This window comes from Melanerpes formicivorus, unplaced genomic scaffold (genome assembly GCF_026170545.1).
Source record: "Melanerpes formicivorus ecotype bairdi unplaced genomic scaffold, bMelFor1.0.p_v2 SCAF_9, whole genome shotgun sequence".
NCBI classification, from domain to species: domain Eukaryota; kingdom Metazoa; phylum Chordata; class Aves; order Piciformes; family Picidae; genus Melanerpes; species Melanerpes formicivorus.
The window spans coordinates 25,600,332-25,625,748 of NW_027142361.1; the positions used below are offsets into that span (position 1 = coordinate 25,600,332).

The 25,417-nt window shown below is 46.1% G+C and overlaps 1 protein-coding gene across 1 annotated transcript in view; it reads left to right on the forward strand.

Moving 5' to 3' along the window:
* CFAP61 (cilia and flagella associated protein 61) overlaps nucleotides 1-25,417 on the forward strand; it is a gene marked incomplete at its 5' end in the record, with an annotated part of 345,444 nt that overhangs the window by 255,237 nt on the left and 64,790 nt on the right. Inside the window, 3 exon segments of the mRNA XM_068142941.1 lie at nucleotides 2,048-2,222; nucleotides 14,687-14,740; nucleotides 20,590-20,821. Coding sequence (XP_067999042.1) covers nucleotides 2,048-2,222; nucleotides 14,687-14,740; nucleotides 20,590-20,821 — 461 coding nt within the window.

The window sequence follows — 25,417 nt, forward strand, 5'->3', positions numbered from 1 at the left end:
GTTTGGAAAGGAATAGCAAGCCAAGGCAGTTTGTCTTTAAAATCAGGAGATGGAGCTGAGCGTGTGTTTGAGCAGGTTTTAACAGTGCTGTTCACCACAGGTCACAAATGTGAATGTGTAGTGAGATCTGGACTGCCCCAGATTTTCCCTAATAATTTTCAGAGTAGAGCCACACCCCAAACAACAATCCATGTTCCCTGTTCAAGCAGGGATAAAACAAAGGCTGAATTATGGTCTGCACGACTTAAAATGCTCCTAGAAAAAGGAGTTTGGAGGTAACTCTGGCTTGCAAAATACATTATGGGAAGTAACTATGCTGGAGGAGAAAGAAAGATTGAAAAAGCAAGGGAAAACTTAGAGAAGAAAACCTAATGCCATCTATTCTCAGTCTTAAGTTCTACAAAAAATAAGAAGGAATCATTTTTAACATCTGACTTCTCTTTTATTACACAGAACTGTAGTCTGCCCTTTCTATAAGTTGTCCCCTATTTGGTAAGCAGTCAGATTAATGCCTAGTAAAACATTATTCATTATGATTAAGAGGATTTACTGGCTGGGTAACATTGATCTTTCGATGTCATGCCTGTCTTTATACAACCAAATAGTCTATCAGTTGACCCAACTGGCAGTGAGAGCATTGTTCAGGATGATAATCACTGATGCTGTAGAAGCCATAGATGAGATTCCTTTTTTTCCCCTCTATATCATTCAGACTAAGCTTGTCACTGTAAAGTAGCACTTCAGTCAATCCTGGTATTTTAGGAGTCTGTCAGGTTTTAGCCCTCTCTCTGGGACAAAATCTCTCATATTTCAGGAGGTTGTTTTTTGCTGACAAGACACAGAGGCAGACTTGCTACAGAAAGTTTCAAGAGTTATTTAAATGTCAGTGTTACTGAAATGACTGCAGGGATCCTTCAGGTGTGTATCTGTGCATTTCTGCAGCTGGCTGTGGAGTCCCTTTCATTGGTGCTTTGCTTGGTTTGTGACTGAGTTATTCTGGCACTGCATGGAATACTTACATACGTGTGTGTGCCTCTGTGTGTACTTAGACTAGCATGAATCTGTCTTCTCTGTGGCCACTGCTGGGTTTGCTACTTGTGACCGTTTGAGGCTGTCCCCTTAAGAAAGGGAATATTGTGGTTGGATGTTTGTAAACGAAAGACGGATCTAAACTAATTTCATTGGTGGACTGGGGGAAAGCACCTTTTGAACTGGGAGTGCAGCAGAGAATCTTGGGCATTCCTGCACTTTGCTTTCTCCCTTTGCAGCTCGCAGTTTTCTGGGCTTTCAGCCAGGCTTGACCTTGAAACTGATAAAGTGCAAGGCCTGTATTAACTGCTTTCCAATTAACAACTGTTTTTTTCTCTTTTTCTCTCTTTCTAACCCTCTCTGGGGAAAGGGGGAGAGAAGGGGGAGCAGAGGTGGGGAACCCCCCTCAGCTGAGGAGGGAACCCTCATTTCAGTGTGACTTTGTTGTATATTTCTGTATATATTGTAAATACTGTAAATTCTGTACATAAACCTGCATTTTTCCCTAAACTGCTTTGTAAATATACAGCACCCACTCCTTTGCTAATCCGGCTGTGAGGTTTTTTTTCCTTCACTTTACGGGGGGAGAAGAAGGCCCGGCCTTTCCCTTCCAACCCTCGACACTACTGCTGAATGTTAGGAAAAGTTAGGATGCAGGAAGATAGAAACCTGTAGGTAGTCAAATCATAGAATTGTTAGGAATGGAAGGGACCTCAAGGATCATCTAGTTCCAACCCTCCTACCATGGACAGGGACACCTCACACTAGATCAGGCTGCTCAGAGCCACATCCAGCATGGCCTTAAAAACCTCCAGGGATGAGGCTTCTACCACTTCCCTGGGCAACCTGTCCCAGTGTCCCACCACCCTCATGGTGAAGAAATTCTTCCTAACATCCAATCTGAAGCAAGATGTGGCATTGGTGTTGCACAGTTTGTGTCTTTTTTTTCTTTCTTTGTGGTTAAATATTAACAGGTCCATGCTGTATATTCATTCACTCATTGATCTGTTTCTTCCAGGTCCTGTCTCCCACTGGAGCAGACATCAGTAAACTCCCAACTAACAGGGAAGTCCTCAGTAAGTGGCCACAGAGGTACACAGGGAAAGTCCCTTCCAATCACTTTACCCTCAATGATGACCAGGATTGCTTAAAGGCACTGCAGTGGCTGAAGGAGAATGCTGTCAGCTCAGAAGGTAAGCAGTTCCCTAACACACAAACACACACTTACAGAAATGTTTTCTGGGCCTATTGTTTCCCTTAATACTATGGTATAATTGATGACTGATTAGTTCTAACAAAGTCTTTCATCTGCTGTTCTTTCTTTTCCAGATTAATCTACAATTTGTTGTCATTTTTGATACCTGGCATATTTAGCTAGGAAAGAGAGGCTTGAGAAAGATTAATTATCTATAATTATTATATGAAACAAAATGAGTCCCTAAAGCAAATCTGGCTGATGTCATTAATTAGCCAATTAAATAATAATTTAATTAATGAATGGGGGGGGGGGGGGTCCTGCTGTGTAGGGAAAAAAAACCACCAGGTTTGAGGTGTAATACAAAGAAATTCAGAAGTGATTTCTTTCACTGTCTGTCAGCTTTGTATTTGGTTGCATCAGCCACAGATACTCACACAGAACTGCAGGCTCATGGTATTTTCTTTTTAACCCTTGAAATCACGCAGCTGTATTTCCTCAGCCTCTTCATTACGTTGTTCATATATTCATTAGTTCATTCCCTGAATGTGTAATGCTGCTGGAAAGATCTGGAGTCACTCAGGCTTCCCAGTCAAACTTTTAACTACAGAAAAAGACACCAAACACTACATGAATTCATGTGTCATCAGTTCTGTGGGCAGAGTTCAGAGCAGGAAAGCTCTTTGTGGGAAGTCCCTGTTGAATGAGTGCAACAACAGGAGTTTCCTAAAGGTTCAGGCTATCTGCCTTATTCATAAAGAACATAACAGGAATGTTTGATGTGGTGGTCTACAAGGTTCATGTCCTTCTTGGTGGACCTTTGGGGAATTTCCTCAGGAAAAGTTTCTTTATCATCCTCCACATCTTGCTGTGGTGAGGACAGGAGACAAGAAACATGATAGTGTTTGCACTCACATTTTCCTCCAACAGCTTCCTGGCCTTGGGCATGTAAACAGAGCCTCTTTAGCAGCCTCTTGCCTGGTTTCCAGCTGACACCTGGCCCTGCTTGCACAGCTTTACCTGATGGCCAGCTGATGGGCACAGCTGCATTTGCACAGACAGATGAGGTGGTTAATTTTCCTCATTGCTGCTACTTGTCTTCTATGTAAATCCCTGCAATGCCCAGTCCTGGAATGTGCTCATGTACACCTGTGCAGAAACATGGCCTGCCAGCTAGCCACTAGCTAAGGCACCCAGGAGAATCACTCTTCAGGCCAACAGCAGGGTTACAGCTCCTCATCTGCTTTGGGATGAATGCACCTCTATTAATACTAAATTAATGCTGCATTAATCATAGTTTCATTATTGCTGCTGACTGTAGTTGCAAGGTAAAGCTGGGTATCTTAGATGCTGCCCTGTCTTCAATTACAAGCTAAATCCCCAGCCTCCAAGGAGGCTGGTCCACAGGGACTCTTTGGAGATATGGTCTGTAGGAGATATGATACCTTCCCTCTTTCTCCTCACTCTGCCTCTGGCCCCAGTTCCCTTCTGTTGCTCTTTCCACCTCATGCTGCTGCCTCTGCAGGTGCAAGCTAGAGTGTCCATCTGGGGAAGTCTTTCTCCATCCATCTGCATTTCTGTTCTTCCTCACTCTGCTTCTTTTTGCAGCCATATTCTTACAACCATTCTTTCACACTTGATCACAGCTACATCCAAGGTCCCTGCTCTTTCTGAAAATCAGTCTGCTTCTGAGCACCTCCCCTGTTTTGGAGACAGTTCAACAGGCTCACAGAGATGCAGAGGCAAGGCTTCTGTGGGCTTCAGCAACAGATCTGGATGTCTATCAGCTCTCTGCAAGCCATACTACACTCTACTAGGATGAGCAAAGTCTTATGCTTGTGTTTACATTTCAGCTCTGACATTCCCCAGATCCTAGGTTTGCCTCCAATAAACTGCATATCACACTTCATCTCATCAAAACTGTATTGGTTGTCAGATTCCTGCTAACCTACTTCAAGCTGTTAGAATCCAAACCATTTTAGGATTAGCTTCTGTTTAGAAGAAATGAAGGGGCTGGCAAAGATGTTTTCTGCTGGTTGTTGTGGCTGCATGGAAATAGGCATTTCATCCTCCCACTTCAGATACTTCTCAGCTGATACTTGATTTTTTTTTCTCCATACAACTTTCTTCTGCTTGTGCTCCTCTCATTCAGCCACTTGCTATGTTTATCAGAAGTAGCCTGGAGCCTGCTGTGCTGAGCCCCACTCTCCTGATCTGCCACTGGGTGAACCGTTCCAGGGTCCCATGTAGCCAGCCCAGGGGTGGGGACAGGGACCTGCTCCCCCCCAGCACTCAGCATGATGGGTGCATGGAGCTACCTGGTCTGGGGAGAAAAGCCCAGGATGGGGGAAAGCAAATGTGCTTTCAAGACCACCTGTAGTTCTAGAGGGTTTTTAAGGGAACTGTTAGTCACTGAGCTTCACAATGTGAGTCTTATTAGCCTAATTGGATGAAATCTTCCATTAGTGGCTCTGATTCTGAGAATTAAGGTAGGGTTTTTAATTGCTTCCTGTAGTGAATATGCCCTCAGAAATGAGTGGCAGATGTATCAATGAAAATATAATTTTATTTATATATATATATACACACACTCTGTAATGGGGTATTTACAGTTACCCTTCACAGGTATCAATATTCGGTTAGTGGAACTATCTTTACAGAATGTTATGTATGGGCACTTAAATCAAATGATTTACAGAACTTATAATTGAAACTGAGTCAGAGAGTGGCGGGGGAGGGGTTGGTCAGTGACTGGCAACCCTCCACCCGGAGCAATTTAAACGCTACCCTAACTGAAGCTTTATAAAGAAAGGCTTGGCTTACTCACAAGCTGAGAACTTCGTGAAGTCTTTCCTTAATAATGTTTATAGTCCAGAGAACGTGGCACGGATGTGCCGTAATAAGGAGACAGGAAATGGCGCCAGCCGCGTGGCCACACCGCGTGGCTGCTGCTTCTCCCAGGACGCAAAGATTCCCTGCTCGGGGGGCTGTGGCAGGTCAGCAACGCTGGTTCACACGGGCTACCAGGTTTTCTCCTACAACGATGGATCACGCAGCGGTTGATCCCATGGAGTGCTGTCCACCGCACTGCACGCAGCTGGGTGACGGTGGCAAAGGACCACGAGACCTCTTGAAGCACTGGCACGCACACACAGAGGCTCCAACACCAAGGTGGGGGGCTCATTTACCAAACGACCCCTATTTACCATTTGCCCCAGTGAATACTGGTCCAATAAGCATCTGTTGCTAATGAAAAGATTAACCAATGAACTGACACCTACCAAATATGGCCTAAGTATATGCTATACCTAGGGAAACAAACATATAGCCTGCCCTTGTGTACCACAGGGGTGAGACCACGCCCAGGTAGGCTGTTTACCCAGACTCAGTGGCGCCAGGATCCCCCCCCCTGCCGCCTCCAGAAAGGAGGGGGAACAAAGGAGGGTTAACACACAGAGAAATATATCCTACAAATGTTTGGGGCACAATCCTGACCATAAGCATCGTTCACTACACTTCCCTTCCCTGTGAGCACTGGGTACTACTTTGTTCTGGATTAAATCAGTGGATGCTTTTTGGGGGTGGAAGGCAGAGCCAGGCTGGGTGTGCATGCTGGCAGGAGGCACTGGTGAAAGTGTTCACAGTATCACAGTATCACAGTATCACTTAGGTTGGAAAGGACCTCGAGGATCATCGAGTCCAACCTATCAACACAGACCCCATGACTAGACCATGGCACCAAGTGCCACGTCCAATCTCCTCTTGAACGCCTCCAGGGTCGATGACTCCACCACCTCCCTGGGCAGCCCATTCCAATGATGAATGCCTCACTTGGTGAAGAACTTCCTCCTCACCTCGAGTCTAAACCTCCCCTGGTGCAGCTTGAGACTGTGTCCCCTTGTTCTGGTGCTGGTTGCCTGGGAGAAGAGGCCAACCCCTTCCCGTCCACAACCACCCCTCAGGTAGTTGTAGAGGGCAATGAGGTCACCCCTGAGCCTCCTCTTCTCCAGGCTAAACAATCCCAGCTCCCTCAGCCTCTCCTCATAGGGCTTGTGTTCAAGGCCTCTCTCCAGCCTTGTTGCCCTTCTATGGACACGTTCAAGTGTTTCAATGTCCTTCTTAAACTGAGGGGCCCAGAACTGGACACAGTACTCAAGGTGCGGCCTAACCAAAGCAGAGTACAGGGGCACAATGACCTCCCTGCTCCTGCTGGCCACACTATTCCTAATGCAGGCCAGGATGCCATTGGCCCTCTTGGCCACCTGGGCACACTGCTGGCTCATATTCAGGTGGCTGTCGATCAGCACCCCCAGGTCCCTCTCTGTTTGGCAGCTCTCCAGCCACTCCAACCCCAGCCTGTAGCTCTGCATGGGATTGCCGTGGCCAAAGTGCAGCACTCGGCACTTGGACTTGTTGAATGACATCCCATTGGACTCTGCCCATCTGTCCAGTCGGTCGAGGTCCCTCTGCAGAGCCTTTCTACCCTCTAACTGACTAACATCTGCCCCTAACTTGATGTCATCTGCAAACTTGCTGATGACTGACTCTACCCCTTCATCCAGATCATCAATGAATATGTTGAAGAGGACGGGGCCCAGCACTGATCCCTGGGGGATGCCACTGGTGACTAGCCACCAGCTGCATGTGGCACCATTCAGCACCACTCTCTGGGCCCGGCCCTCCAGCCAGTTCCTAACCCAGCACATAGTGTAATGGTCCAATCCACGGGCTGACAGCTTAGCCAGCAATTTGCTGTGGGGGACGGTGTCAAAGGCTGTTGAAGCTCCAGCAGTGACTGTACCACCAAGGATGGGCAGCAGCCTAGGCACTACAGCCTTCCCAGAATCACAGGTTGGAAGGGACCTCTGAAGATCCCCTAATCCAGCTAGATCATCTAGTTCCTCCTCAGGCTCCTCCTTGCCTAAGGTGGCTGGCACTCAGTAGCAAGAGTTGCTCGAGGAGCCTGTGGAGAAGTAGTGAGGCAGCTCTGATGCTGCTAGCTCCTGCAGCGTGGTCCCCAAGCTGGGTGGTGCTGGTGGCTCCAGAAAGCCCTCCTGCTGCTGGGGGCTGGGGAGTGGGGCAAGCAGCAGCCCCAAGGGCTACAGCTTCCCTGATGAAACCCAGCTGCCTAATGCATGTAACCTATTACAACTGTAATTGTGACTAATTGAAATTCATCTCCTATTAGCTCTGTACTTTCCATGAAAATAAAAAGTAGGATGGGAGTAGAGCTAAGGAACGAAACTGCTTTAATGGCCCAAAATGGAGCAATTATTTTTTTCTCTTTACCTAAACATAGTTTACTGCCTTATTAAAAGCATGTTTGTAGGAATACTCTGGCATTAAAATTCCAGTGCATGAATCACCAGCCTGAGCACCCCCGGTGGTTCAGCTAATACTGGTTTTCTCCTCTAGCTTTTGCAAACTAGGAAGATTCAGGTCATGGTGGGGTCACTGAAATCTTCTGCTTCCACTTGTGGAAAATGAATGAGCCTGCTCTGCAGCAGAATGCTGACATTCTAGTAATAAATGTTCAAACTACTCTAGTGCTCTTTATTTATGGCTGCTTTTTTTCCCCGTGGAAGGTTATGATGTTTACTCACAGATAGATACATTTTCCTGTGGTTAAATAATAAAAGCATCCTGAGGAACTGCTCTCTGTCCAGGGAACATAATTTAAGTGCATAATGAATATCTGTAGTTCCGAGGCTACTAGCACTGTAATCTAAAAAGCCACTAAAATTGGAATAAGCAGAAACTGTCAACTGTTGAATGAACATTGCCTTCCCTCAGCTAATGCAGTTGTGTTTAAAATCACAATATAAACCAAGAATGTTAATTTTCCCTCAGAAAGGCAGGGCTTGAATCTGATCTTGTATACACCAAAATGCCAACAGGTAATGCAGTAATTGCAGTGTGCTCTGAGGAAGCCGCTGCAGCCAAAGGCTGAGCACCACCTGCTTAGCCAAACTTGCTTGCCTGAGAGTCAGAATGAAATTTAGAATAGAATGGAATGGAATGGAATGGAATGGAATGGAATGGAATGGAATGGAATGGAATAGAATAGAATAGAATAGAATAGAATAGAATAGAATAGAATAGAATAGAATAGAATAGACCAGGTTGGAAGAGACCTTCAAGATCATCGAGTCCAACCTATTATCCAACACCACCCAACCAACTAAGCCATGCAACCAATCACCCTGTCAAGTCTCCTCCTGAACACCTCCAGCGATGGCGACTCCACCACCTCCCCGGGCAGCCCATTCCAATGGGCAATCACTCTCTCTGTGTAAAACTTCCGCCTGACCTCCAGCCTAAACCTCCCCTGGTGCAGCCTGAGACTGTGTCCTCTTGTTCTGGTGCTGGCTGCCTGGGAGAAGAGACCACCCTCAGCCTGTCTACAACCCCCCTTCAGGTAGTTATAGACAGAAATAAGGTCAACCCTGAGTCTCCTCTTCTCCAGGCTAAGCAACCCCAGCTCCCTCAGCCTCTCCTCATAGGGCTTGTGTTCCAAGCCCCTCACTAACTTCGTTGCCCTTCTCTGGACACGCTCCCAGCAAGTCAACATTCTTCCTAAACTGAGGGGCCCTGAACTGGACACAGGACTCAAGGTGCGGCCTAACCAGTGCAGTGTACAGGGGCAGAATGACCTCCCTGCTCCTGCTGGCCACACTGATCCTGATGCAGGCCAGGATGCCATTGGCCCTCCTGGCCGCCTGGGCACACTGCAGGCTCATGTTCAGCCTACCATCAACCAGTACCCCCAGGTCCCTCTCTACCTGCCTGCTCTCCAGCCACTCTGACCCCAGCCTGTAGCTCTGCATGGGGTTGTTGTGGCGGATGTGCAGAACCCGGCACTTGGATGTGTTAAATCATATGCCGTTGGATTCTGCCCATCCGTCCAGCCTGTCGAGGTCTCTCTGCAGATCCTCTCTATCCTCCAGCAGATCAACTCCTGCCCGCAGCTTGGTGTCATCAGCAAATTTACTGATGATGGACTCAATGCCCTCATCCAGATCATCAATAAAGATGTTAAAGAGCACAGGGCCCAGCACTGATCCTTGGGGCACACCACTAGTGACTGGCTGCCAGCTGGATGTGGCACCATTCACCACCACTCTCTGGGCTCGGCCATCCAGCCAGTTCCTAACCCATCACAGTGTGCTCCCGTCCAAGCCATGGGCTGACAGCTTGGCCAGGAGTTTGCTATGGGGGACAGTGTCAAAGGCCTAGCTGAAGTCCAGGTAGACTACATTCACAGTCCTCCCCACATCCACCAGGTGGGTCACCTGATCATAGAAGGAGATCAGGTTGGTCAGGCAGGACCTGTCCTTCCTAAATCCATGTTGGCTGAGCCTGATCCCTTGGCCATCCTCTAAGTGCTGTGTTAATGCACTCAGGATGACCTGTCCCATGATCTTGCCTGGCACTGAGGTCAGGCTGACAGGCCTATAATTCCCTGGCTCATCCAACCGGCCCTTCTTGTGGATGGGCACCACGTTGGCCAGCTTCCAGTCCTGTGGGATGTCTCCAGTGAGCCAGGACTGCTGAAAAATGATGGAGAGCGGCTTGGCCAGCTCCTCTGCCAGCTCTCTCAGCACCCTAGGATGAATCCCATCTGGTCCCATTGACCTGTGGGGATCCAAGCGGCTAAGCAGATCACCAACTACCCCATTCTGGAACAGAGGAAAACTATGCTGCTTCCTGGCTCCTTCTGCCAGCTCTGCAGGCCAGCTGTCAGAAAGACATTCTGTCCTGCTAGTAAAAATTGAGGCAAAGAAGGTGTTAAGTATCTCTGCCTTTTCCTCATCCTTTGTTACAACGTTCCCCTCCGTGTCCACCAAGGAGTGGAGGTTGTCTCTGCCCTTCCTCTTGCCATTAATGTATTTATAGAAGGACTTTTTGTTGTCCTTCACAGCAGAGACCAGTTTAACCTCCAAATGTGCTTTTGCCACCCTAATTTTCATCCTACAAGACCTAGCAACATCCTTAAATTTTTCATGGGTTGCCTCACCTTTCTTCCAAAGAAGATACACCCTCTTTTTAGTTCTCTTTTTAGTTCTTTTTTAGTTCTATTAAAAGTTCAGTACCCATCCAGGCTGGCCGTCTGCCCCGGCGACTCATCTTCCGGCACACTGGCACAGCCTGTTCCTGTGCCTTCAACAATTCTTCCTTGAAGTAGGCCCAGCTCTCCTGGACCCCTTTGTTTTTACGGGCTTTATCCCAAGGAACCCTCTGAATTAGTTCCTTGAGTAACCTGAAGTCTGCCCTCCGGAAGTCCAGAGTGGAGGTCTTCTTGCTGCCCCTCTTAGCTTGACCGAATACCGAAAATTCAATTATCTCATGGTCACTGACCCCTAAACACCCTCTGACCACCACATCACCCACCAGCCCTTCCCTATTGGTAAAGAGGAGGTCAAGCATAGCCTTACCCCGGTAGGCTCACACAGCACCTGGGATAAGACTCTGTCCTCCATGCATTCTATGAACCTCCTAGATTGCCTCCTCTCTACTATGTTAATATCCCAGCAGATATCAGGTAGGCTGAATTTGCCCATGAGAACAAGGTCAGGCGATCTTGAGACAGCCTTAAGCTGCCTATAGAATGACTCATCAGCATCTTCCTCCTGGTTGGGTGGTCTATAACAGACTCCAACCAGGATGTCAGCCCTGTTGGCCTTCCCTCTATTTCTCACCCACAGGCACTCAACCTGATGGTCCCTGATCCCCAGCTCAATTGCATCTAGTGCCTCCCTGATGTCAAGGGCCACCCCTCCACCCCTTCTTCCTTGCCTGTCTCTCCTGAAGATCCTGTAGCCATCAATTGCAGTGCTTCAGTCATGTGAGTCATCCCACCACGTCTCTGTGATGGCAACTACATTGTAACTTTCCTGCTGCAGCAAGGCTTCCAGCTCCTCTTGTTTGTTGCCCATGCTTCGTGCATTAGTGTACATGCACTTCAGCCGTGCTGCTGGTTTCACCTCCGACTCTAGCTTATCACCCCCAGACTCCTGCCTGGGGGGACTGGTTTCAGCCCCTTCCCCTTTTGGGCTAGGCCATGCCTTCCATAGGTTCATAGAATGGTTTTTGTTGGAAGGGACCTTAATGATCATCCAGTTCCAACAACCCTGGCATCGGCAGGGACACCTTCCACTAGCCCAGGTTGCTCAAGGCCTCATTAGCCTGGCCTTGAACACCTCCAGGGAGGAGGCATCCATGACCTCACCACCCTTACTGTAAAGAATTTTTTCTAATCTCCAGTTTAAATCTGCCCTCCTCAAGCTTCAATCCTTTCCCTCTCATCCTATCACTACAAGCCCTTGTCAAGAGTCCCTTTGCAGCTTTCATAGTTTCATAGTTTCATAGTTTCATAGTTTCATTCAGGGTTGGAAGGGACCACAAGGATCATCTAGTTCCAACCCCCCTGCCATGGGCAGGGACACCCCACACTAGATCAGGCTGGACAGAGCCTCATCCAGCCTGCTCTTAAACACCCCCAGGGACGGGGCCTCGACCACCTCCCTGGACAACCCATTCCAGGGTTTCACCACTCTCATGGTGAAGAACCTCCTCCTCACATCCAGCCTGAATCTCCCCACCTCCAGCTTCATTCCATTCCCCCTAGTCCTATCACTACCTGATATCATGCAGGCCCCCTTCAGGTACTGGAAGGTCTCCTTTCCCTGGAGCCTTCTCTTCTCCAGGCTGAACAGCCCCAACTCTCTCAGCCTGTCCCCACAGGGGAGGCTCTCCAGCCCTCTAATCATCTTCATGGTATCCTCTGGACCTGCTCCAGCAGTTCCATGTCCTTCTTATGCTGGGAACACCAGAACTGGACACAGTACTCCAGGTGGGGTCTCACCAGAGCACCAGGACAGGGCTGCCTTCTGGGCTGTAAGTGACCATGGTTAGCTGACACTGAGTTTTTCAACTGAAACCTCCAAGTCCTTCTTTGTGAGACTGCTTCATTCCCCTTCCCCAGCCCCTGCACCCTCCTCAGCTGCTTATGTTTTTCTCTTCTTGCTAGTTGAAAATGTGTAAAGGTAATGCAGGGCTGTCAGCATCCACCTGTCGTGTACTTACCTGCACCATTAGCACATTAGATGACTGATAATGAGTATATCCAAGTTTGTGGTCACCACTGGTGCTGCTCATTTACTTCTTGCATTACACCTGGCTGCAGTAGTGCAAAAACCACAAAGAATCAGCCTTGTGTCTTCCTTCTTTTTTTAGCTTTCTCGTGAGAGCAGTACAGCCTGCAGATAGGTGTCCTGTGAGGCATGAGCAATGGAAAGGGTTCTGGCTTAGAAAGTCAGCTTGGCCATGCACACCTTGGGTGGAATTTCCATTATCACACATTATACAGAGTCTGTGTTATATTTCTGAGAGCAGTAAGAGGAATGCTTTTGCAGGTGAAATTGTTCTGTCCCCCTGGTTGTTGATGTGAATGGCAAAAGTATGTGTTCCATCATTTCACAGATTGCATTGGGTTGGAAAGGACCCTCAAAGGCCATCTTGTCCAAACCTCCTGCACTCCTGCCCAGTGTTACATTAAGTCTGATCTTGAATGTCTCCAAGGACAGGGCCTCAACCACGTCCCTGGGCAACTCGTTCCACTATTTCACCACTCTCATTGTAAAGAACTTCCTCTTGATGTCCAACCTAAATCTCCCCTGCTCCACTTTCAAACAATTGCTTCTCATCCTATCACTGCAAGCCTTTTAAACAGTTCCTCCCCAGCCTTCCTGCAGGTCCCCTTCAGATACTGAAATGTAGTTATAAGTTGTCTCTGGAGCCTTCTCTTCTCCAGGCTGAGCAGCCCAAATACTTCATGGGAAAGGTGCTCCAGCCATCTGTTCATCTTTATGGCCCTCCTCTGGACCCACTCCAGCAGGTCTACATCCCTTTTGTGTTGGGGGTCCCATAGCTGGACACAGTTTTCCAAATGAGGTCTCACTTTCTGAGTATGTGTAATCATGGGGCAATTCTTTTCTCTGGCAGTTGTGAAGAGATGCATTTATTTGGCAGCCACAAGTAGCCAAGCTGATACAGACAGATAAAAATATTTTGTAGACAAAGGGGAATAATAGAACATCTGCTAAAAATGTGTCTCATTAATATTCTTAGGAGCTAGGGATTGCGAATGCTGTGTTTGGTATTGCTCTGTGCCTCATGCAGTAAAACATGGGGAAATTAGTTTAGCCTATGAAATAATAAAATTTAGGTTGTAGGGGATTGCTGTTGCTTGTAGTGAGACATAAATGCCAATGCCAAGATAAACATGCAAGTTAGCTGCTCAAGGCACTCTCCTACCTGCTCATTGTGCTTCCTGCAGAACCATGCAGGAGAACAAACACTGCCCAAAGTCAAGATATCAAGCTGGATGTGTTGGAAATGCAATTCTTTGTCCAAAGCCTGATTGCAGTTACTGCTCCAGAGCTTGTGGGGAGCCAGTGCCAGCTGCTTTTTATGTCTTCGGGCCCTTCACCAGCTTTGTTGCCCTACTCTGGACACACTCCAGCAACTCAATGTCTTTCTTGTAATGAGGGGCCCAAAACTAAATCCAGTGAAGCACACTCACTCCCCTGGAAGGTGTGAGACATGGGTTTGGATCAGAGCTGCCTTCCCCCAGAGAGTGGAAACATGGAGCTGGTTTAAGCAGTGGTTTCTGCTCTGGTGGGCAGTGCCCTGCAAAGGGTGCAGCAACAGCCAGAGGCTGTTCTCCTAACTGCTCAGAAATGCCTGCCTCAAGCCTGCTGATTTCTAGGCAGCCTGCAGGGCTGGGGGCTGGCTAATGTGGTTGGGTTTGGGGTGTCCTCTGAGGTGCATTCTAGGGAGGCAGCTGTGTTCAAAGGGCAGTGCAGAGCAGCCAGCTGCTCCTGCTAGCACCCAGGCCCCCCGTGCTCCTCCACTGGAGATTAGGCTTTGGTGGCAGCACTGGCGGCCTCTCATATTGCACAATAGCTTGTTTTCTAGAACCTGGCCTTTCCCTGCTCTGGGAGGGAGGGGGGGTTCTTCTGCATGATATGTTTCATTCCTCTCTCTCCACACCCCCCACTATAAGTCCTTTGAATAAGCCAAATTGAGAAGGGAGAGGGGAATAAAATAAAACTGAGTTTGTTGTGGGTTGTTTTGTGGTTTGGTTTTATTTTTTTCCCCTAGAGGATTTTCAATCAAAATAGTTTCAAATTACAGGTTCAAAATGAACGTCATACTTCTGTTAAGTACTTGCCTACTTTATGGGATGTTATGTACAGATTCTTCACTAAATTATCTTAGCTACTGTTGCTAGGTAACATTGTTTGCCTCATAGCATCAGAGAACTAAGAGGGTCAAAGAGAGCAATTTCGTGTTATTATCATCTGAGTTATACTAATAAGGTTTTCATTGTACATCTTAGAATTTCCCCCCACCCACCCTTTTTTGTTGGTGTTTTTTCTTTTTTTCCCCCTCCCTTAGGGAACATCATTGTCTATGGGAATACAATTGACATTTACACCACGGTAGAAACCTGTTGTTGGGGTTTGTTTTGAGCAAGAGGGGACATGGGTCCCAGGAACACCTGTGCAATTCAGGCCTTGAAGAATTCTCTGTTGATAATATAGTGGCAGAGTAGGAGATGTGAGAAAGTGCTGATTGCTTGGTATGCTGAAGTCCAGCTGCCCCTGAGATGGGAGGCAAGCAAGATAAGGAGGAGGCGAGATCTGGGAAAGAGAGCAATTAGGCCGGATAGAAGAATTCCACAGAGTTGTGAAAACAATGATGTAACCTGTTAGAGAGCAACCAATAGTATGTTGCCAAGTGGGCATAATTATAGCAAACTGTATATAAGATGTGTCTGATGCTCAATAAAGTTGGAATCCGCTGATCAAATTGGTCGAATAAGCAGCCCCCTTCTTGCAGTAAGTGGCGCTCGAACACGGGACCCTAATGAAGACAAACGTTAGGGTTTAAGAAGTTCTTCGGGACGTTGGGAGATTCGCAGTAAGCCGGGAGGCAAGAAGAAGGCCGGCCCGGGATAGCAGTACCGGAGGCTGCAAGAAAAGGGAAGACAGCCTTGAAGCCGAAGACGCTGTAGAGCCGGAAACTGCTTAAACGAGGACTGTGCGCACAGGTATTAACGTTTAAATACGGACATGGATAGGCAGGCAGCGTATGATTTATTTATATGCTTTTTAGAAAAGCGACAGTGTAAGTTAAATTTTACAAAGGAGTTGGTGCCGCTGTTAAGCTATGCAGAAGAGTTAGGATATTTTAAGGACCCAAATGAGGTGTTTGAAAGATTGCAGTGGAAAAAGTCTGGACAAGACTTGTGGCTGCATGGCTTAGATGATGAAAAACGAGCAGAGGAGTATGGAAAATGGTGGAAGATGGTTATGACAGCACTGGATCAGCATCATGCTGAGCAAATGGCAGCTTATCAAGCCAGGGTACGATTAGATTATACGGACCCAAATGGAGCAAGTGTTACACATGCTGGGTTGCCTTTGTCAGAAGAGGTTCAGGATTATTTAAGAAAGGAGAAGACTGCATGTGTAAAAGGGTTAGGTGGCAGAGTCGAATTACAATCTGTAACACAGGACTCTGCTGAGGAGCCCTCCCCGTCTCTTTTAGCTGAGCAAATTGTACAGGAGAAGAAAGTAGGTGAGGGAGAGGAGACAAACAGGGCGGTAGATCCTGGAGGTGGTGTTAAAGATCATGCAAGAAAGCACGCAGAGTATTGGCGAAAGGTTGCAGAACACTTAAATGCCGAAGGAGATCAGGAAGGGCTTAGCCGGCTGGCTGCTTCACATCAAGTTCTTCCAGTAATGTATACACAGGTCCCTGGGGAGCAAAATGTTTTTCAGGCTGATGTAACCCAATTGCCATGGAAATTGTTATCTCAATTAAGACAGACTGCGAGTCAGTTTGGGGTTCAATCTGAACCAGCTAGACAGATGATTGATTTTATTTACATGAACTATAATATGTTGCCTAGAGATTCTTATAATGTTATGAAGCTGATCCTAACAGCATCTCAATTTATGACATTTTTGAATGAGTGGGAACACCTAGCTAGACAAGCAGCTGGAGTACAAAGACAGCAAAACGACCCACTATTTGATGTAACAGTAGATCAGTTGTGTGGAACGGGACAGTATGAGAGACCAGAGTTACAGGCACTTTTACAGCCGCCTGTTTTGCAAGCATCAGCCCAGATAGTGAGGATGGCTTTTGACAAGCAGAAGGATGGAAATGCAAATCCTCACTATATGGGAATTAAGCAAGGTAGACAGGAACCTCTTGGTGAATTTGTAGATAAGTTGCTTGCCGCACTTAGAGCAGCAAGCGTAGGAGAAGGTATCCGAGAGGCAATTTTAAGGCAGTGTTTAATGCAGAATGGGAACCAGCAGACGCAGCAGCTTATTACATCAGCAGATCCTAGATGGACGGTAGCCGAATTGTTGCAGAGGGCTCAGGACTTGCCAAGCAATCCGATGGCCATGTTGACGGAGGTGATTGATAAGGGATTACAAAAACAGGCTGAGGTGTTGTCAATGACAATGACAAAACAGCTTGAGCATAGTCAACAGGTTATGGCAGCCTTAGTACCTTTGCGCACAGACTCGAAAGGGCAAGGCCGACCCTATAAGCAGTCATCAGACGAAATACAGTGTCATCGAAAAGCGTAAGGCAGAGATATCGTCTAAAGTAATGCCTGGACTTTTGGCCCATAGATCCGCTTTAGGGCATTTCCCTAGCGGAGATAGTTATTTTGATGAAGCTTGTTGGAGAGAATACAGGAACAAGTTGTGGGACTTGGTTATAGATGGTGATAAAACTGCTATAAAGCTGCAAAAGTCGTGGCGAGAATGCATGAACTGTGTTAAAACCTACGAACTGAAACAGCGAATGGCTGCTGCAGTTAGAGCAACTCTGTCAGGACGAGATGCAGCGCCAGGTGTATCTGAGTTGCAGCTGAAAGATGTGTCTGAGAACTGTCGACCGATCGACCGGGGCCGCCCCCGATACATCTTGCGGCGACCACACCGCGTTTACCAGCCGTCACCACTGCCGTTTGCACACAGCGGGGAAAAAGCCGGAAAAAGGCAGCTCAGTGTGTTCGACCCCTTTTTATCAACACCTTCCTCTGACATCGCCAGCGACGGCTCGGATTCGGAAGACAACACCGGCAGCGAGGAATTCAAACAGCACCGACTTTGCTTTACGGCCCCTCTTAGAAAAAATGGAGCGCTTGGAGGCTCGCGGTTACAGCGTTCCTGCCACCGCACTCCTCCCGCGGATACCGACGGCTCCGACCAAGGCGGTACTGGCTGATGCACCACCGACACCGACAGCACTGACAGCAGCAGTGGAGCAGCTGCCACGGCAGCAGCCCCCACCCCTTTCCCCCGCAGCGGCTTTAGCCGCACTACTCTGTTTTGATTTAAAGCAACAGTACTCATTTTGTCATTTCTGATTGTAGCATCTTTCAGAGATTTGTTATTTAGAGTTTTGTTAAGTTTTTCTAATAAGCATAATGAATAAGTAAACATTTGGTATTTACAGGTATTTAGTACATAGTAATTGCAGTAAGGTGTATGTACTTAGTAAAGAGTTCAAATTGTAAGATTTTCTTTTGGTTCAAACCTTCTTAGTTGTCTGCCTAGGCATTTCAAAGGAGCTCCATGTAATATAGTTAAGGAATGTATAAACAGGTTTTAATTTTGGAAAGTGTTTTTTAGTTAATGTAATAATTTTATTTCTTTTTAGACACTGATTTGATGGATTAATTTTAACATAGTTTTTTAAGGTCTTAAGGATTTTTTGGTATTAGCATAAGTTAAGGTTTGTAGTAAATAGGTATTAATTTTAACAACTATTCCTTCACTAATGTGCAGAAGAACCAAGACTAAGAGGAAACAGCATTTCCCATGAAGTCGAACATCGATCACAATAACTGTTATGATAATCTGAGGTCAAAAGCATCAATCAAAAAAATATTTTGTCCTGAATGCTGAATTTGAAAATAGGCAGTTTGGGCTGGTAAATACAGAAAACCTATTTTGTGGTGAGAAAAAGGATTTAAATCCCCATGGAAAATTATTGAAAGGGATTGGCATAAGTGGGAAATAAAGACTAGAGAAATTTTAGTTGGGAAATATCAGGAATAATTAAAAGGATTAGTAAAAGGAAAAGTAAGAGACATAAGATTTTGAAGGAAGAGGAATTGAAATAACAAAAGCACAATGGGAAATGGTAAACAAACTAACCAAGGAAGTAGAGAAGAGACTCCAAATGGAATTTTGAAGTGGGTTAAGGAGTTAAAAAATCTGTAGGGCTCCTGAAGAATGTAACTGCTGCCGAGAAGAAAATACACCCGGCTGCTGGTTGCACCCCAGCAGGCCGAGGAGGCAGAGTTCACATATACTGCTGGAGCCTAATTTTGATCCTAACCCTATTTGTACATAAGTAGTCCAATCGAAATCAAAAACCACGTTCCCATGTGTGGAATCTTGATCAGACCGGAGAGAAAAGACTTGAACTTGAAAAAGCAATGGTAAATTTTTCTGCTACAGTTGAAATCATAGTAAATGCAAGCACAGATGCAATAAAAGTGCAGTGAATTGAAATCAATAGTCTCTCGAAAATGTCTACTCAGAATAGATTAGCTTTGGATTTTTTATATGTTAAGGAAGGGGGTGTATGTGTAGTCATAAATGTAAGTTGTTGTAGTTATGTTAATCTAGATAAACGAGTGGAAACAGATTTACAGGCGATTGTAAACCACAATCAGATGTTACATCAGATTTCTTTAGATGATACTTCTTGTGGATTTAAAGAAATATGGGATAAATTAACTTTCTGGTTACCAAATCTAAATTGGCTTCAACATTTGTTTGTAATATTGTTGGAATAATTGTAATATTGCTATGCATAATACTCTGCAATTGTTGTTACAAAATACTAAGACCTTTAAGTAAGATTGCTCATGTCAATGAGTTACAAGTAGAGAATTATGATCAGAATGTGATCAGAACAGATGAACTTAATTATGATCCAATTAAGAAGGTTCTGAAATATCTGGAAATTTTAACACAAATCAATGGTGACAAAAAAAAAAAAAGGGGGGAATTGTGATGAATATACTGGTGATTTGTGTTAAAATTGTAAGACTTAGAGTGCACTGGGATTAAGGGTCAGGATCTTGTGAGGCCTGTTTAGAGGGTAAAGAGAAAGAAACCTCTCTTGCAGACTTGCAAGGACACTGTCTGGTTAATTGGAGACATCACGGCTGAGAAGGAGCTGACTTAAAGATAAACATTCAGAACTGGGAATTTGTTTTCTTCAGATAAGAAGCCTGCACAATTGAGCATGTGTGAAAGTGGATGCTTTGACCCTTACAACACTGAATGTAGGGAGAAGGGATTTATATGTTATCTCACCAGTTCGCTATAATTTTACACACCTAGAGGGAAAATCAAAATTCATAACAACACAACATGCATTTTCATTTTCGATTGAAAACATCAACAAATGGTACCAATAAGAGATCAGTATTACTAGGATGAGCAAAACCACATTATTATGGGTAATTTTATATTGGGCAAAGCAATGAAGCTCTTTTGCTCTTGCTGATTGCCTGCAAGTTTTCTGTCTGTGAAGCTAGAGCCTGGCCAGATCTACCTTTACAGATTAAAGAAATCTTGCTACCATTAAACAAATTATGATTTTTGACCATCCTAGAGAAAATAAAGGTGCAACATAGCAGGTAATAATGAATTGATTGAACTTTTTCAGATGTGTCTGATAGGGATACCCAGACTTAATGTAAATATGTTTGTTAATTATAGTAGTAAATTTTAAGGTTCTTAGGTATCATTGTACTCATTTTGATTATTGTTAAACTTGTTTATAATTGTATTATGCAAAGTGTTCAAAGAATAACTTCCAAGGCCTTACTTGCACAAAAGAAAAATGGGGGAATTGTTGTTGGGGTTTGTTTTGAGCAAGAGGGGACATGGGTCCCAGGAACACCTGTGCAATTCAGGCCTTGAAGAATTCTCTGTTGATAATATAGTGGCAGAGTAGGAGATGTGAGAAAGTGCTGATTGCTTGGTATGCTGAAGTCCAGCTGCCCCTGAGATGGGAGGCAAGCAAGATAAGGAGGAGGCGAGATCTGGGAAAGAGAGCAATTAGGCCGGATAGAAGAATTCCACAGAGTTGTGAAAACAATGATGTAACCTGTTAGAGAGCAACCAATAGTATGTTGCCAAGTGGGCATAATTATAGCAAACTGTATATAAGATGTGTCTGATGCTCAATAAAGTTGGAATCCGCTGATCAAATTGGTCGAATAAGCGGCCCCCTTCTTGCAGTAGAAACCCTCTTATCTCTTGGAATTAATGGCTCCCACATACATCTGGTGCAGCCTCTGCTCAGCTCCAGCCTGACTTGCCTTAACAACAGCGAAATCGAAAGTGCGATTCAGGAGGCGCTGTCAGAGGCTGGCGTGGCTGTTCATTGTGACAGCATCCTTGCAGAGTGGAGCCCAGGCGAGGACCCAGGCCTGATCACAAACACTGCCTTCACTACTTCAAATTGCAGTGCTTGGTAAGTGCCGGCTTGCTTTGTCTTGCCTCCAGGCTGCTTTTTGAAACAAAGACCATCATATGCTCCCTTTCCTCATTGTCTCTTGGGAGACTGAACATCCACTTGTTAGTCAAAAGGGATTGGGTGTTTTGGTTTTTTTTTTAATATCCCAATCAAACTGTTGTTAATGCCCTGGCTGCTTTGGATTAGAATGTATTTAAGTCACCTGACTCACAGATAGTTGTTCACTGCTGAGTAATAAATACTCTTAATTCACTTTTCTAAAAAATTCCAGAAATCCTTTTATTATTTAAATGTGCATGGTGACTCCTGTCTAGAGTTCTGTGATTTGATTAAGTCATAACAGAAGCCAAAAATGCCAGGATACAGAGGCCTACTATGTAACTCAATCAAAATTTATTTTAAACAGATTTTTCTCCATCTCCATCAATGACTGCCTTTTGCATAGATTTATAGAATAGTTTGGGTTGGAAGGGACCTCGAACATCACCTAGTTCCAACCCCCCTGCCATGGGCAGAGACACCTTCCACCAGACCAGGTTGCTCAATGCCTCATCCAACCTGGCCTTGAACACCTCCAGGCAGGGGGCATCCATGACCTCCCTGGGCAACCTGTTCCAGTGTCGCAGCACAGTGCAGATGTTTGTTCATCTACAGTATTAATGTCTAAATAAATTACAGGCACACTCATCATGAGATTTCGGACAGGTTTTAGCCTTTCCTTGCAGGCAGAATAGTTCTGGTTTTCTTTATTATGAGTGAGCACTCCTGACAGAGTCACTTCAAAAAGGTGCACTGCAGGAAGCCATGTGGTACCCTTGGAACAGCCTGCTGCCTGCATGCCTCTTTGTGCAGCAAATCTGCTGTGATTCTGGTGAGGAAGATGTGGTTTGAGAGAGCCTAAGCTTTCTCTCCCCCACAAAGAGGAAGAAAAACCACCACAGCTAACTCAGATGGAGAAGCAAAAGGAATGCTATATTTACAAGCAAAAATGAACTGCAGGTTATATATATACACTATATACAGTATTTACAATATATATACAGAAATATACAGCAAAGTAAAAGAAACCAAGAATACATGAATGAAATTCCCTCCTCCGGAGGAGGGTTCCCCCCCTGTACCCCCTTCTCTCCCCCTACCTCCCTTTTTTCCCAAAGAGGGTTAGAAAGAGAGAAAGAGGCAGTTATTAATAAAGCAGAATTCTAGTAGGCCTATTAGTAGGATTAGTTGCTTATCTGTTCAAAGTCGCTCTGGCAAGGAGGCCAGAAGCAGGCAAGCTGGAAAGGAGAAGGAAAGGGACGAACTGAGAGAAAATCCCAGCTGCTCTAAAACTTAAAACTGCATTCTACCAATCTACCAATGAAATTCGTTTAGAACATCGATGTTTTCATTTGTCTTCACCAAAACATTCAGCCAGAGTGTCCCAGCACTGTCCCTTTCTTAAAGGCACAGCCTCAAACGGTCACAGTCCACCCCTTCTAAACAATTTCATTGGCTGTTCGTACTGTCCATCCAATTCAAAACAATATTTACAGTTTGTAAGTAAAGTTTATAGTCCATTCTGGCTATGCTCAGATGTAGATGATTCAAAAGTCCAAGAAAATCAGGAAATGAGAAAAATGGAAAACAGTTTGTCTCCTCGCAGATGAAGCGAAGGGAAAGGGAAACAGCGATTCTCAGGATCTCTTAGTTGACTCAGGGCTCTCATGGTTCTCAGGGTTCGTGCACCATATATTCCTCGTAGATTCTTCCTTTGGACGTGATGTAGCTGTACAAGAGTTTGAAATTAAACTCTTTCAGCTAAAGTTAAATTTCTTTGTGCAATACACTGAATTTCACCATTCTCTTGCATTACCCAATAATTGGCCCATTTACCAATTACCCAATTGGCCTATGAAATGTGGCTCAGTTGGTAGTGCATAAGACCCTTAATGGGAAGGTCGTGAGTTCAAGCCTGCAGTGGGCAGTAGTGTCCTCCCTACTCTAGTCATGAGGTCTGTGGTGACAGGTTGGACTCGATGATCTTTGAGGTCTCTTCCAACCTCAGTGATACTGAATACTGAATACTGATACTAAGTGTGACCCGGACCTTCAGCTGAAACCACCCCTCGGACAGGTTTAGCCTCTCCTGAGGGAGAAAATACCCAAACAGTTTTACCTAACAGATTATTTTATCTGACAAAAGGAACTCTATCACCTTCTAGTTTCTGTAGTACATCTGAATGTGCAGGTCCAGCTCGGTTCACTGAACCTCTACTATTTATCAGCCAGGTTGCTTGTGCTAAATGTTTTTCCCAGTTTTTCAAAGATCCACCCTCCATGGCTTTAAGAATGGTCTTCAACAAACCGTTGTAGCGTTCAATCTTCCCTGAAGCTGCCGCATAGTAAGGAATATTACTTAAAAGGAAACTCTACAGGAAGTGGAGGGAAGGACAGGTAGAACAGGGGGAATATAAGGAAGCTGCCCGAGCAGCAAGAGTCCTGGTTAGGAAAGCCAAAGCAGAGTTTGAGTTGAATCTAGCCAGGGAGATTAAAGGGAATACTAAGAACTTTTACAGGTATATTAATGGGAAGAAGAAGACTAGGGAAGGTGTGGGCCCCCTCAGAAAGGAAACTGGTGACATGGTCACAAGTGATGAGGAAAAGGCTGAGGTACTTAATAACTTCTTTACCTCAGTCTTCACTGCAAGGGCCTCTAGCCACACTCCTGATGTTATGGAAGTCAAAGCCAGGGACAGGGAGGAAGAACTGCCCATTGTAAGTGCAGATCAGGTTCGTGATCACCTGAAGAACCTGAAAGTGTTCAAGTCCATGGGACCCGACGGGATACACCCACGGGTACTGAGAGAACTGGCAGATGAGGTTGCTAAACCCCTCTCTATTATATTTCAAAAGTCATGGCAATCTGGGGAAGTCCCCACAGACTGGAAAAGGGGAAACATTGCCCCCATCTTCAAAAAGGGCAAGAAGGAGGAACCAGGGAACTACAGGCCAGTCAGTCTCACCTCTGTGCCTGGAAAGATCATGGAGCAGATCCTCCTGGAGTCACTACTCGCTCAAAAGAATAGTGAAGAGGTGATTTGGAACAGTCAGTATGGCTTTGTCAAGGGCAAATCCTGCCTGACCAACCTGGTGGCCTTCTATGAGCAGGTGACAAAATTAATAGATGAGGGGCGAGCAACTGATGTCGTTTACCTGGACCTGAGCAAAGCCTTTGACACTGTCCCGCACCACATCCTGGTCTCCAAACTGGTGACACATGGGTTTGATGGGTGGACCACTAGATGGATAAGGAACTGGCTTGATGGCCGCACCCAAAGAGTGGCTGTCAATGGGTCCATGTCCCAGTGGAGGCCAGTGACAAGCAGAGTCCCTCAGGGATCAGTCCTGGGACCTGTCTTATTCAACATCTTTGTGGGGGACATGGACAGTGGCATTGAGTGCACCCGCAGCAAGTTTGCTGATGACACCAAGCTGTGTGGTGCAGCAGACACGCTGGAGGGAAGGGAGGCCATCCAGAGGGACCTTGACAGGCTGGAGAGGTGGGCACAAGCCAACCTCATGAAGTTCAATAAGAGCAAGTGCAGGGTCCTGCATCTGGGTCGAGGCAATCCCAGGCACAAATACAGGCTGGGCAGTGACTGGCTGGAAAGCAGCCCTGAGGAGAGAGACTTGGGGGTGCTGGTGGACAAAAAGCTCAACATGAGCTCTCAGTGTACACTTGCAGCCCGCAAAGCCAATCAGATCCTGGGCTGCATCAGGAGAAGTGTGGCTAGCAGGTCGAGGGAGGTGATCCTCCCCCTCTACTCAGCCCTGGTGAGACCCGACCTGGAGTACTGTGTCCAGTTCTGGAGCCCCTATTACAAGAGGGATAGGGAGGTGCTGGAACGTGTCCAGAGAAGGGCCACGAGGATGATCAGAGGGCTGGAGTACCTCTCCTATGAGGACAGACTGAAGGAGTTGGGGCTGTTCAGTCTGCAGAAGAGAAGGTTCCGAGGTGACCTAATTGTCGCCTTCCAGTATCTGAAGGGGGCCACAGGAAGGCTGGGGAAGGACTCCTCAGGATCTCAGGTAGTGATAGGACTAGGGGGAATGGAATGAAGCTGGAGGTGGGGAGATTCAGGCTAGATGTGAGGAGGAGGTTCTTCACCATGAGAGTGGTGAAACCCTGGAATGTGTTGTCCAGGGAGGTGGTCGAGGCCCCGTCCCTGGGGGTGTTTAAGACCAGGCTGGATGAGGCTCTGTCCAGCCTGGTCGAGGGTGGGGTGTCCCTGCCCATGGCAGGGGGGTGGAACTAGATGATCCTTGTGGTCCCTTCCAACCCTGAATGAAACTATGAAACTATGAATATCCACTCAATGCCGTGCTTCTTTTGCCCAGTTCTTTACAAGGTTGTTCTTGAAATGAGTTCCGTTGTCTGACTCAATCCTCTCTGGAGTTCCATGTCTCCACAGGATTTATCTCTCCAGACCAAGAATGGTGTTGCGTGCAGTTGCATGTGGAACTGGATAAGTTTCCAACCATCCAGTGTTTGCCTCTACCATAGTAAGCACGTATTGCTTACCAGAACGAGAACGTGGTAGAGTGATGTAG